General features: G+C 36.7%; 1 protein-coding gene across 3 annotated transcripts in view; it reads left to right on the forward strand.

Moving 5' to 3' along the window:
* MED13L (mediator complex subunit 13L) overlaps window positions 1-13,125 on the forward strand; it is a 291,102-nt gene that overhangs the window by 148,762 nt on the left and 129,215 nt on the right. For all 3 annotated transcript variants that reach the window (XR_003902583.1, XM_029922323.1, XM_029922324.1), the window contains exon 3: window positions 1,795-1,879. Coding sequence is in view for 2 of the 3 variants with exons in the window: in XM_029922323.1 (XP_029778183.1) it covers window positions 1,795-1,879 (85 nt within the window). In the remaining variant the exon portion in view is untranslated. The remainder of the gene's footprint in view (window positions 1-1,794; window positions 1,880-13,125) is intronic.

Genomic DNA, 13,125 nt, shown 5'->3' on the forward strand with positions numbered 1-13,125 from the left:
GGCTCAGTCAGTCCCACGAACTTTGAGATCATGACCTGAGGGGAGATCAAGAGTTGGACTCAACTGACTGAGCCACTCAGGGGCCCCAAGTTTTAGGAACTTATAACCTTTTTTCTTTTTTTCCTTGGCTTATATTATCTGTTTTATGTATGCACAGTAATGATATTTTTAAAAAAGTCAGTGAATCTAAAGGAGCTCTTTAACTGCAAATTAAGAGTCCTAAGTGGTAAGAGCCATGTTACAGTTTAATTAGCAGATTACCTCACCCCACCACCTTCAGTGATACATAAAATAATGGTGTGTCTTAAAATTGATGGTGTTGGGGTGTCTGGGTGGCTCAGTCAGTTGAGCATCTGATTTTGGCTCAGGTCATGATCTTGCAGTTCGTGGGCTTGAGCCCTGCATCCGGCTCTGTGCTGACTGCCTGGAGCCTAGAGCCTGCTTCAGCTTCTGTGACTCCCTCTCTCTCTGCCCCTCCCCTTCTTGCACTCTGTCTGTCTCTCTCAAAAATAAATAAATATTAAAAAAAATTGATGTTGTCTTAGAATCAATGAGACACATAAGGAAGGCAAAGCAAATTAATATAGGTTGTTCATTTTATTGAAATGTTAGCTCTCTTTCTCACCCAGGAAAACTCTACACAGAAGATATATGTGTGAGAACCCACCTTCAGAGAATTGTAGAAAGATTTTGCTTGTTTTGTCTTAACAGAAGTAGTGTGTTGCTAGCAGAACATTTGTTTATTTGCTGTACTTTATTTCCATTTCTCTAGTGATGAATAATAAAATGTTTCTGACAGAGGCTGCTTTGGGAAAATTTGGTAAACCATGGTTAGCCACATAGGCAGGAAAATAACCCTTCTGACATACCGAGAAAAAAGAATCCAGTTTTATAATTACAAAAAAAAAAGTCCTATCGATGAAACCCATGAATGTAAATACACTTTTTCTAATTCTGTGTGATTGGAGAATATGGAGGTGGATTTTGAGATGTCTGTTGGTGTGGTAAATGCTTTACAAATGCATGTGGATTTAACATGTGTTTTAATTCTCTGTCAGAATTTCTTCTGGTGAGTGCTTTTGTCAAGATAATGAGAGAGAGAGAGAGAGAATTCTGCAGATGTGGTTTCCATCCTTCCATTTTTTTGCTATCTTGAACTGAACTAATATAATTTAAAAGGAAATTAGCTGTCTTCTCTAGGGCATTTTATATCCTTTTATATATGAAAAGAATGTTAGGAATGCATGGGGGCATTGTTAGTCTGTTGGATTCTCTTGGTGTTAGAGTTACTTGGAGATTAGTGTTATAGTATATTTATTTCAAAGGCAAATACAGTATTTCCCCCAAATGTCCAACATAAATGAAATTATGAGTTTAGGAAATAAATTTGATCTTATATTAAGATTTAATTTCCTGGCATTTTTCCTAAAGTCATGTCCTTAAAATCCTATTAAGGTACTTCCTTTAGAACATTTAAAGAAAGAAAAAAAACATTTAAAGAAATTTGAATGATTTTAAATTTTGGAAAATCGGTTTGGAATGACCTTTATTGGAGAGGAGTTGTACCATGCTTATATTCCAAAGACTTTAAAATTGAAACATGTTATTTCCGTCTGTACGTAGGTTTTTTTATGGCTTGGGGCAAATATTTGATTCCTTTCTCTGTTTCAGGGTGAAATAATTTATTTAGATGAATTCATTAACTTTGATTTAGAAAAATGTTTTAAAAGCTTTTTTTTAATTTGGATGCTCTTCTTACTGGTTCAATTTTTTGTTTTGTTCTGCTTTTTTCAGTTGTGGAAGAAGGACTCTGGGAAAATGGCCTTTCCTATGAATGTCGGACTCTACTCTTCAAAGCCATCCACAATCTGTTAGAAAGGTGAGAGGAGGAACAGCGTCACAGATGTTGTGAGACGCCCAAGTGTAGTGCTGGGGATTCATAGGTTTTCCTGTTAAGTCTGAATGCTTTTGCATTGATACAATTGCAACGTTAGAGAAGTTTCAGGAACAGCACAAATAACTTCAGGTATCTTTTTACTTAGATTGACCAGTAGGTTTTCTTTTATCCAGTTTGCTTTATAGTTTGTGCAGTTGCTTGATCTCTTACTCCTAATGTGTGTGTGTATTTTAAATAAACTTCCTGAACCACTCGATAGTCGAATACACACTTGAAATTGTTCTCTCTTTACCCCTCAGTGTTGATGTGTAAGGATGAGGATGTGGCTGTCCTCTCTTGTAAGTGCTGTACAGTTCTGAAAATTAGGAAACCTAACATTGATAAAATGCCATTATTTAATCTGCAATTTAACTGGGACATTATCACTGTCCCAGTTATGTCCCTGACTTCGTAAGCCACCTTTGCCCAAGATCCAATCCATGACCATACATTTTACTTTTCATGTCTCTTTCTAGAAGTGTTAGCCTTTCTTTTTCTTTCTTGACATTGACATTTTCAATGAGTTTAGGCTATATATTTTATATAATGTCCCTCAATCTGAGATAGTTTCTTCATGATTATATTTAGGTTATGCATTTTGTAAGTGATAATGTAGAAATGATGTGGTGTCCCCAGTATATCAAAGCAAGAGGCCTGCGATTTCAAGGTCACTGATATTAACATTGTTGATCAACTTGTTTGAGGTGGTGTTCCGTCAGATTTCTATACGGTATATTAGTAAGTACTTGTTAATTGTGATCTTTGTTAATTCTGTAATAAGTGATTTATGGCCACATATGATGAGATTGTATAGTTATCCCATTACCTCATTTGATCTCATGTTTTATCTTCTGTTGTCTAAATTGGTTGTGCTGTTAACAGCTGTAGTGTTACTTCAAATGCCATCATCCCTTCTACTTTTATTATTTGATATTCTTTTGTAAGGAAGAGATTTTCATTTTCTCATATGTATTTGTGTTCATATTCGCTATATAAATTTGGAAGAGTGAATTTCTGTTTTATTCTATGGATTATAATTTGTTATTGCCCTCATTTATTTAGATGTTTGAGTTCTTCTAGATTTGGCCAGGGGAAGCCCGTCACGATGGCTTCTGTGGCGTTTAGTCCTGTCCTCATTGTTTGGGCACCTCCTTCCTTTACGGCATAACAGTATATTCTGGGCTCAGGATAGTTTTTTAAGGGGAAAAATAGATGACAGAGAATGGGTTAATTAAGAACTTCTATAGGAAAACCTTTTCGCTTCTCTTGCTGAGTCTTTATGTAGTACTTTCAGACTTCTGGTACTAGTCAGTTCCGTATCCAAGCTGCTGGTTAGAGTAATGTCACCACAGTGTCAGTGCTTAGGGTACCTGAGCCATGGTTGATAACTTGTCACCACCTGGGTCATCAGAAGGACCTTTCCCACCAAATATATCTCTTTCATTCTGAACTTTAGTTCCTACCTCTCTGTGCTTTAGAGTGGGCCTAGAGGCCCTCCATCTGTTACTAAGTATATTTTTGAAGCATTGATTTTTGAGAGTCGAGTACTCTTAAATAATTAAAATATTTGGTAATTCTCTCTCCCGTGGCAAAACAAACCAAAACAAAAATACACACAGAATCCCTTCCGGAAAATGTGGAAACTTTACGGTCTCTGTAATCTATGCCATAATGAAGCTCTTACTGTCTATATTATAATTAATGCACCTTTGAACACAGTCTTTTAAATGTACGTTTTTAATGTATACAGAACAAAATATATACTTTTAAAAAGAAGAGCTCTTTTCGTTTTTTAATATCCTAAGTTAGTGTTTTTAGAAAATATTAACAAATTTGTGGTTGAATTGTATTTTTTCAGTCCTTTGTGTTTTAAATCGTTGGGAGAAAATGAGAAGAACAAAAATTGGGAGAGAAGAGAAATGCAGATAATTCATTTATTCTTGCTCACAAATTCCAAATTTGTGACAAAACTGAACTCCAAGTCAAGTTAAATTATTATTTGATAGGAAAGTTCATTGTGACGTACTGCATACAGTCAGTAAAGCTTGGTTCTAAGGAACTTTGGCTTAGACCTTGGTTTAATTTCACAGTCTGTTACTTGGGCAGCTACCCTAACCTACCCTAACCTCACTAAGCCTTAGTAAGCACTCTTTAAATTAAATATAGGATACCGTGCAGCTTGAGTTTTTGTTAGATGATGTATGTGATGTTTGCCGCACAATACTTGGCCTATTGTTACTGTTCAGTAATTGGGAATTCCTTTCCCTATAGATCTGTTATTTTGCATATTTTGATATGAATCCTCTTCTAAGACTTTATTTTGAAATTAAAGTGTTTCTTTTAGAAGATTACTAATAACGAACTACTTAGCTCGTTTTCTACAATGAGAATGAACAAGTTGAGATTTTTGGGGGGAACATTTGTTATAATTCTTTTATCTTTCAAAATAATGTCCTCTTTTCACCAAGCTTTAAGTAACTGTTGTGTGAGTTAGAGTTAGCCTGCTCATGAGGTACGGAAGCATTTTAAATGGTTGCTTTTAGCTCTCTATCCAGTGTCAACAGAAACTGCGCTGGCTAACATATGCTTGCCCTTTTGTTCATTCCTAACTTAGACCATTTGCTTTAACTTACTTCTCTGCTTACACCCTAAATGTATCGAAATGTAATTTTTACAATCTTATTCCTGGCAAATTTCTGTCATGTCTTTCCACTTCTATTCAGATAAAGATAGACTGGGTTTCCCAGTGTGAATGTCTTGAGTTTCTAGCATGAAGGCCAGAATTGAGGTTCTTGAAGTAGATCATACAGGAATCACCTGTGGGGTGTTTGTGCTTTCCAAACTAGTTTTTTTCTTAGTTTGCATGTTAACAGGGCTTGTACTAGTGATTTGCTATTTCTGCTTTTTGTATTTGTAAGTGTACTGATTTGCTTAATTAAAAAAGAATTCCATTAACTGCCTTGAGCATATAGCGAAGTAGGAGTCATACAGATTGATTTTTTTTTTCCAAAAGACATCAATTGGCTGGTGTATACAGAATGATGAGTTTCTGCAGTAATTATTAAAAATCATTTCACTGCAGAAATTAAGGTAACATTGTAAACTCCACACACAATAAGATAATTTCATTTTAATTGCTATTGATTGGTGCTGACTGTATTGATGCTGTGTAGAATACTTTAAATTCTAAGGTATTATGACTTCACATATTTTATCTCCCATTTACTCATTTACTCCTGTAGCTCTGCAGTGTTTGCGCACATTGCATTGGATGTGTCCAGCTAGTGTCATCTGTTTGCTAAAAAAAAAAAATAAAGCAACAAACTTCATTGTTGCTTACTCAAGAGCATTTTCCTTCAAGGTGTCAGATTGAAACTAACATATTTGGCTCTAATAGTATATATCTGTGCAGGAACATACATTGTTATAAGTCCATTTCTTCATTGCCTTCAGAGATGGAAGATATTTTGTTATTCTGTCCTGCCACGTTAATTAATACTATGACTTGGGCACATGACAAGCTTGCAGAGCCCTTCTTTACCTATAAAATGGTGAAGGATTGTTTTGCTCAGCACAGTCCCTTTCTCATTATAAGAGCTCAGTAAATGGCTAACTGCTGTTAATATTAGCAAGTAGAATGATGAATACTACTGTTTTCAGAGTTGGACACAGCATTAAAAGTCTGTTAGGCAGTTTGTTCGGATCATTCTAGAATCCATTCTATAATATCCTTTTTATGTGGTCTTCCATCCTTTCCTTGAAAACTTCTAGTTATGTGAGCCCAGCTTTCCAAAGGAGTTCTTTTCATCTTCAGAGAGATGTTAGAAACTTCAGTTAGTTAGATGCTAGAAAGTTCATTGTTAGAATGTCTCCTATGTTGAACAGAAATCGGTCTCCCTCTAATCATTGAAAAGAAATCTTATTCTTTGAGGTTCATTTATAATTCATCCAATCCTACTTCCATGTGGTGCTGTTTAATATCTTGGTACCTTGAGTTTTTTTTGTTTGGTTTATGGTTCTTATTGTATAATTTTGGACATCCTCTGCCCCCAACCTTCCAGATATTCCTCTAGGCACTCCCCTTCTCTTCATTTTGAATGCCATTGGCATACTTTAAGATCTCATAAGGGTTTCATGAAGTTTTTCAGTGGCCTCTTCTATGGTCAGGTTAGGCTCAGTTATGGTGCAGTAGCAGAAAACCTGAAAGAGCTTACTGTTCTACATCAGCTGCAGTTTATTTCTTGCTCATACTACTTGCCCACTGTGAGTCATTTACTGGGAGCACTCCTCATATTCTCTTTCCTCAGCACAGGAATCATGCAGATGAGACAGCCCTGTCAGAGACTTTCTGGGCTCCTGATTGTGAGCAAAGACCAATGGCAAGATATTTAACAGCCTGTTGAAGCCTCTCTTAAGGAGGGGCAAGCACCATTTCTGTTCACATTTCATTGGCTGAGAAATCTACCACCGAGCTTAAAGTCAAATGAATGAGAAAAATATTTGTTGTCCATCTGTAGGAGGTGCCCAGGTCACATGGCCAAGCTTGATGTTAACGGGACAGCACATATTTGGGAAAGGGAAACCATCTTTTCAGAAAAAATACAGTCTACCATACCTATTAATTGAAGTCTTCTCCCTTCTTGTAATCTGTCCTCCAAATTGGTGTTGGTTCTGTTACTAAAATACAGATATGTTTCTAAAAACACAATTATGCATGTATTTACATGCATTGTTAAAAGCTTTGAGCCATATTGGCCTCTTTTGGTATATTCTTCTGTTGTGATTTTTTAGTTAGAATTTCAGTATCTGAAAGTGTTTGGGCCTTTGAAGTCGTACAGTTTTAGAGGATTCGATCATGCATATTTTTTCTCTCCTCAGAGACAACAGTAAGTGTGCTTATTATTTTCCTGATGATCAATTATCCCTTTTTGACAAAATAACTGGAATTAATTTGTTTTTACTTATATAGAATCTCTGGTGCTTTTCCTGTCCTTTTTGATAATGTCCTAGTTCAAATTGTTTTTCATCAGTCTTTGCAGCTTAGTGGGATTTCATTATGTATTAACAAGGAACTTCTCAAAGATTATATCTTGTATTTCAAGTGTAGGTTGCCTCACACTCCTTTCTAGTGGAGAAAGATTTGTTGACTGTGAAGATATTATGGAAAACTAGAACCTGCAGTCTTTTCCAGTAGTTTCTTCATTTGGCATTTTTAATATTGCAGATTTAGTGGCTGTTACTCTTATTTTATTGTAACTGGTACTTTTCATAGTCCATTACGTCCATCTCACCTAACGCTTTCTGAATGAAGTAAAACATGGAGTTGAAAAGCTGTTTAAAAAATAAAAAAAGCCAAGAAATGTGTACCATTCCTCTCACCCAGTTTTAGTACTACCTCAGAGATTTGTGTCATAAAAAATCATGCTTTTGTAGCTTTGTAGAAATGCTTAAAATTTCTGGCATAATGCTGTCAAATTGGCATCAGATGTGGTAGCATATTTTAATTTTAATTGTCTTAAGTTTTTAGAATCAAACTCATAAGCTGCTTTTGATGGAAAGGTACTTTTTTCCTCTAAAGTGCAAATCATTGCTTTGCACACCATAGATCACATGGATCTTTTGAAGCTGTTAAGCTCTATCCTGTCCATACTTACTTAGGGGAGATTTATTTAATCTGTGAGTATTTGACATTTGTAAAACATAATGTCCCTTCAGAGTAGTCCCCTGGGCTGTTTTCCTAATAGATTGCCAGCATAGTCACCCCAAGGTAGTTGGTAACACAGCTGTAAAATTGCCTTTGGCCCAGGCCTTTTGGTTTACCAAGAGTTGGTATTTCGAGTGAAGATAGTCATTTGAAAAAGTACAGTAAAAATAATGTGAAGGAAGTTGGAATTATAATTATGATAGCAATAGCATTATATTTGTATATTACAAATTACATAGTTTTCAATGGCCTGTGGTATTGTGATTTAATAGAGGTGATCATCAGAGGGCACATGAGCACTGCCCTTGGATATGCTGGTTCTAAGGTTTCAAAATAATAAATATATTCACTAGAGCATGGTGTTAGGTATAGGCCTAGATGAAGAAATGGTGATAAAATTTGCAATATTGAGAGTCCTTGGGTATAATGTGATAACACAGCAGGAAATGAGTAATCAATAAATTCCTATTTTATTGAGTTGTGCCATTGTGCAGTTCTCTAAAGCAAGTAGGAAAATGAGTCTTTAGATCTAAGGGACATATGCTTTTAAGGAAGAATCACTACAGGCATGATAGACACAAGTGAATAAAAGCATGTATCTTTTTGTAAATGTCTAGAGAGAAGGGTGTTCACCCTGAGACCAATCAATTGATTTATTTAATATTTTTAGGACAGTGAATGGATTACGACTTAAAAAAAATTAAATCATTTTTGTGGTTGGACTAATGGGATTGATTCAAATGAAAAGTTTGAAATTAAAGGGAAGGTTCTTTGGAACAGCATTAGAATGGACATTTCAGGTGCAGCTAGACCTCTAAAATGCCTAACCTTACAGAGATTTTGGAGAGGATGGGAATGATAGGGTTTGCCTGGCCAGAGGAGCCAGCCACCCAGTAGGACACAGTAGGAACCCGAAATAATGAAGATAGAGGGATTAGTTGAAAAAGATTTCTTTAGCTCCTAAATTATATGATTTTCTTTAATTTGGTTGAGAAATGGGAGCAATTTCTAGGAAGACTAATTTCTAGGAAGGAAACGTGCGTGTGTATGTTTGATCTAGATTGGAATAGTAAAGTAAAGGCTTTGATGCTGGTAAGGAATTTCTTTTGCGAAGTTATATAAAAGTTAGTCTATCTGAGCAGATCTATAACTAGGTGATAACACTAAAGTGTACTTTGATTCAGGGTGTGGCAGAGAAACACTATCCTTGGACTTTTTTTTTTTTTTTTTTAAAGTAAGCGTCGTGTCCAATGCGGAGCCCTACATGGGGCTTGAGTTCATGACCCTGAGATGGGGACCTGAGCTGAGATCAAGAGTTGGACACTTAGCAGACACTTAGCACCCCATCCTTGAACTTTTTAATCTTAGGAAACTGTCACCCCTGCATAGTTTGAGGCATGCTGAAGGAGCCAGAGTCAAGGGTGGCTCCCTTGTAAACCTGCCCATTTGGGAAGCAGTTTGCCGAGTGGGGCTGTGGCTCTGCTGTCGTACTTCAGGCCATGGTTTGGGGGCTGGAAATTGGGTCTTGCCAACTTTGGAGTGCAGTTGATCTTGTAGTATTTAGAGCCATACGGCATGGCACATAAGTGTACACACACACACTGTGATTTCATTTTTGTTTTTCAGGAGCTGTTTCTTTTCTTCTGGAAACAGTGATTTTTGGGAAATAGTAGGGGGCTGGAAATTTCTAAAGAGAAATACTTTCGGGGCTCCAGGGTGGTTCCATCCGTTCAATGTCCGGCTTTGCCTCAGGTCAGGATCTCATGGCTTGTGAGTTTGAGCCCTCTCTGCTGTCAGCACAGAGCTTACTTAGTATCTTCTGTTCCCTTCTCTCTCTGCCTCTCTCCTGCCCCTGCTCTCTCTCTCAAAATAAATGAAGTTAAAAAAAAATGGAGAGGAATACTTTCCTAGAATTATTGTTTGAAGAACAGTTTGTGAATCTGGCATCACATGGTGACCTTGGAAGATAATATCATACTACTTGACCTATGTTAACAGTAAAGAAAATTTTGAAAATCTCAAATTACTAAGTGAACAGCTAAGGTTAACTGACATTCTTGGTACTATTTATGATGTTAATTTGAACCAATTTTTGGTAGATGGAGTGTGTTGGAAGGTTTATTTGTCAAGTTAAATGTAAATTTTTTGTCGTTCAAAAATCAAAAGATTGGTAGAATATAAAAAGGAGAAATTATATTTCTGATATACTTTAGTTTTTATTTTTTAGAATTTCTCTCAAAATGATTTAATTCTGTTCTTCAAGTATAATTAAAGCATATGGGCGTTTGTGCTAGTCTCCTGAACGTTTTTGAAAATCATCTATGTGATTCCCTACATGTTGAGCACTATGGTTTTAGTCTGGAGTGTGAGCTGATGGGCTGTGGAACAAAGTAAAATATGTAGATTTTTCTCCCTCCAGCACCGAGTGTCTCACTAGTAGGAACATACATACACACAAAATTTCAAGTAATAGTATGGGGCTCCCCAAGAGTAGTGGTTGCATACACAGAGGATGACACCACTAGTTATGAATAGGAAAACACTTCTTAGTGTGCAGCATTCACCTCTCAGGTATTTGTTGAGTACTCACTAGTGTAGAGCAGAATATAAAGGGTATTACAGAGCAAGCATTTAGAGATTTGTTGAGTATGGCCAGTAACTAAGATAGATACTGTGTCTTCCCCTAGATTTCTCGTAGATTCTTGGGGACAAAAAGAGCCATAGAAATGAATCATTACAACTTGGTAATGCAAGTGCTGATAGGTAGGTATTAGCTGCGTGGGCTGGTCTGGGACACGAAAGATGGACAGGATAGAGTGGGATGAAGGAGGGATTCCAGGCCAAAGCACAGTTAGAGTGATTAATGTTAGTATTGTGTATGGAGGTTCTCAAGAGAAAGAGGCTATGAAAACTTTCATTAGATTTATTTATGCCATAGAATGATGACCCCAAAATGATTGAGAACCCAGGGCATAGTCCCTCCGTATACTCTACCCTTGAGCCTCAGTCTCTGTCAGGTGGTAGAGACCCACCCCTCCTCTCTGATTTCCTCCCACAAACTACAATACAAGACACCAGATGGAAATACTTTTTGTATTAGTCTTGGAGGCTCTGTGTGTGTGGGGGGTGGGGCGGGGGTTGCCTGTCTCTCTGTCTCTCGCTCTCTCTGTGTGCTTGTGTATGTGAGAAAATGAGGTTTGTTTTTTGGATTAGTTGTAATTGAAATTAAGGAGATTGAAGAGTATAAAAATTCATGATAGTCACTGAGTTCTTTTTACCTGATTTTTGAGTGAAAAGAAACTTCCTTCTCATACTTAACCATGTTTACATCTAACTTAACTAATTTCTCTGTTGGGTTCGGGGTCAGGGCGTGAATCTTCACTAATGTGGGTCCACCTTTCTCTGTGCAGTACTTGGTACAACTTTGCTAACTCTACTGTATCACTGCTGAACATGACATTTGAGACAGTTCTCCCCTACTGAGATAAGTTCGTTACAAATCCAGTACCTACAAAACTGAGTAAAAATACCGCAGTTGACACACTTGAACAGCACTCGTTTGAACTCTGCAGGTCCAATTGCACCTGTACTATTATTATTATTTTATAAATAGTGTTGTAAATGTATTTTCTCTTATGATACCCTTAGTGACATTTTCTTTTCCCTCACTTTATTGTAAAGTCATGATATATAATACATGAAACATGCAAAATATGTGTTAATCTGTTTATGTTATTGGTAAGGCTCTGGTCAACGGTGAGCTATTAGTACTTAAGTTTTGGGGGAGTCAGAGTCCTATATGGATTTTCAGTAACATGGGGGGATGGAGCCCATAACCCTTGCATTGTTCAGGGGCAGCTGTACTTCATCCATAGCAATTTTGTGTTCTCATGTTTACTTCCAGTGTGTAGGAAATCATTGATCACATAGAAACTGATGAGCAGTTGAAAATCACTAAGTCATTTATGTCTATCATTTGGAACTGGATAGTTTCAGAAGCAAGGATCAGTAGTTTCCATGGCTGAGTTTTGTATTAGTGATAATAACCTTTTGTTGATATTGCCTGACAAAGAAATATCTGTAGGGGGAACTCCGGGAGATTTGTTAGCACAGAGAGTTAGACTCTCAGGATCGATTAGCTTTTTGCCCTGTGCCTTTGTACTTGAGTGGGCCTGCCTCCGCACTGCTCCCTGGCTCGCTGTTTGTTTGTACTCGAGTGAAGTCAGCAAATAGAATTTGTGGTTTTTACTTCATAGAAGGGCAAGGGTTTTGAAACAGACTTTACACTTTGTCTCCCTTAGTCAGAGATATTTTATCTGTTTTCCTTTCATATTCTACTATCTAAAGCCTTGGTTTTTATCTGTCCATTAACTATAAATTCATGTTGGGGTTTTTTGTGTGTGTTATTGAATAAATTATTCTTTTGAATACTGACCTTCAAGACATATTTAAGAGTATGAATACTATGTAAAGTGATACTTATTTTTTAAAGTGATTATTTATTATATGAGGATGTGTGTCAGTGGAAGACAACATACAGTGTGTGATGTGGTTCCGTAGGTGTTACATGCCCCATTGCTTTCATTCTGTGCATTATCGACTTTAAGAACACCTTCAACTTCATAACAGCTCTTAGCAGATAGGATAAAGAAACATTAAATAGACCTATCAATTATAGTATGCATCTGGAATTTGAAAATGAGGAAAGAACTGAGGAAATGTGACATCATGAGAGTCAATATATGGCAATAGTTAAATGTTCAGGTCCTGTGATCAGCTGTACCTAGGCTTATCCCAGCTCTGCTGTCATCAGTTGTGTGACCTTCTGTTGGTAACACTTTCATTGTACCTCAGCTTTGTGTATAAAAATTGGCATGTAACATCTGTTCATATAAATACTATGGTAATTAAATGATATAGTACATCTGGTAATCAGATGTGGTGGTGGTAGTGGTAATTCTAGCAGTAGTTATTGGTAATATTACTATTAGCAAACAGTAGAGTTTTTCAGTGGAAATTGCCTGCCTGCCTGCCTGCCTATCTATCTATTCTGTCTAAAGAATACAAGTAAGTCTCTGTGCTAGCGAGTAAACTGTGGACATACTTTTTCAGTTTTGCTTCTTGAGTACAAACACCTTGTTGAGTATTCCCTATTTCCTAATCTAACTTTAATCAAGTCATGTAGTCTTTAACCCTAAAAGCAAGTTCATTTATAATCTTAGGAAAACAGATTGGGTTGCTTTGAAAATAATTTTCTACATTGTGAACAAGGAAGATTGTTGTGGAAATTCATTTTCAAAATAAAAGCAGGTGTTGTTGTTGTTGTTGTTTTTTGTTTTTGTTTTTGTTTTTGTTTTTTTTGTTTTTTGAAGCAGCAATGCTCCAAATGGACTCTGCCAGCGGGGAGTTACATTGTGGCCAGCAGAAACGATTGCCATTTACTAACGCATCTAACCTGTAATGAGTTGGGTGAAGGCTTGAATTG

The sequence above is a fragment of the Suricata suricatta genome, chromosome 14 (genome assembly GCF_006229205.1).
Source record: "Suricata suricatta isolate VVHF042 chromosome 14, meerkat_22Aug2017_6uvM2_HiC, whole genome shotgun sequence".
NCBI lineage: Eukaryota > Metazoa > Chordata > Mammalia > Carnivora > Herpestidae > Suricata > Suricata suricatta.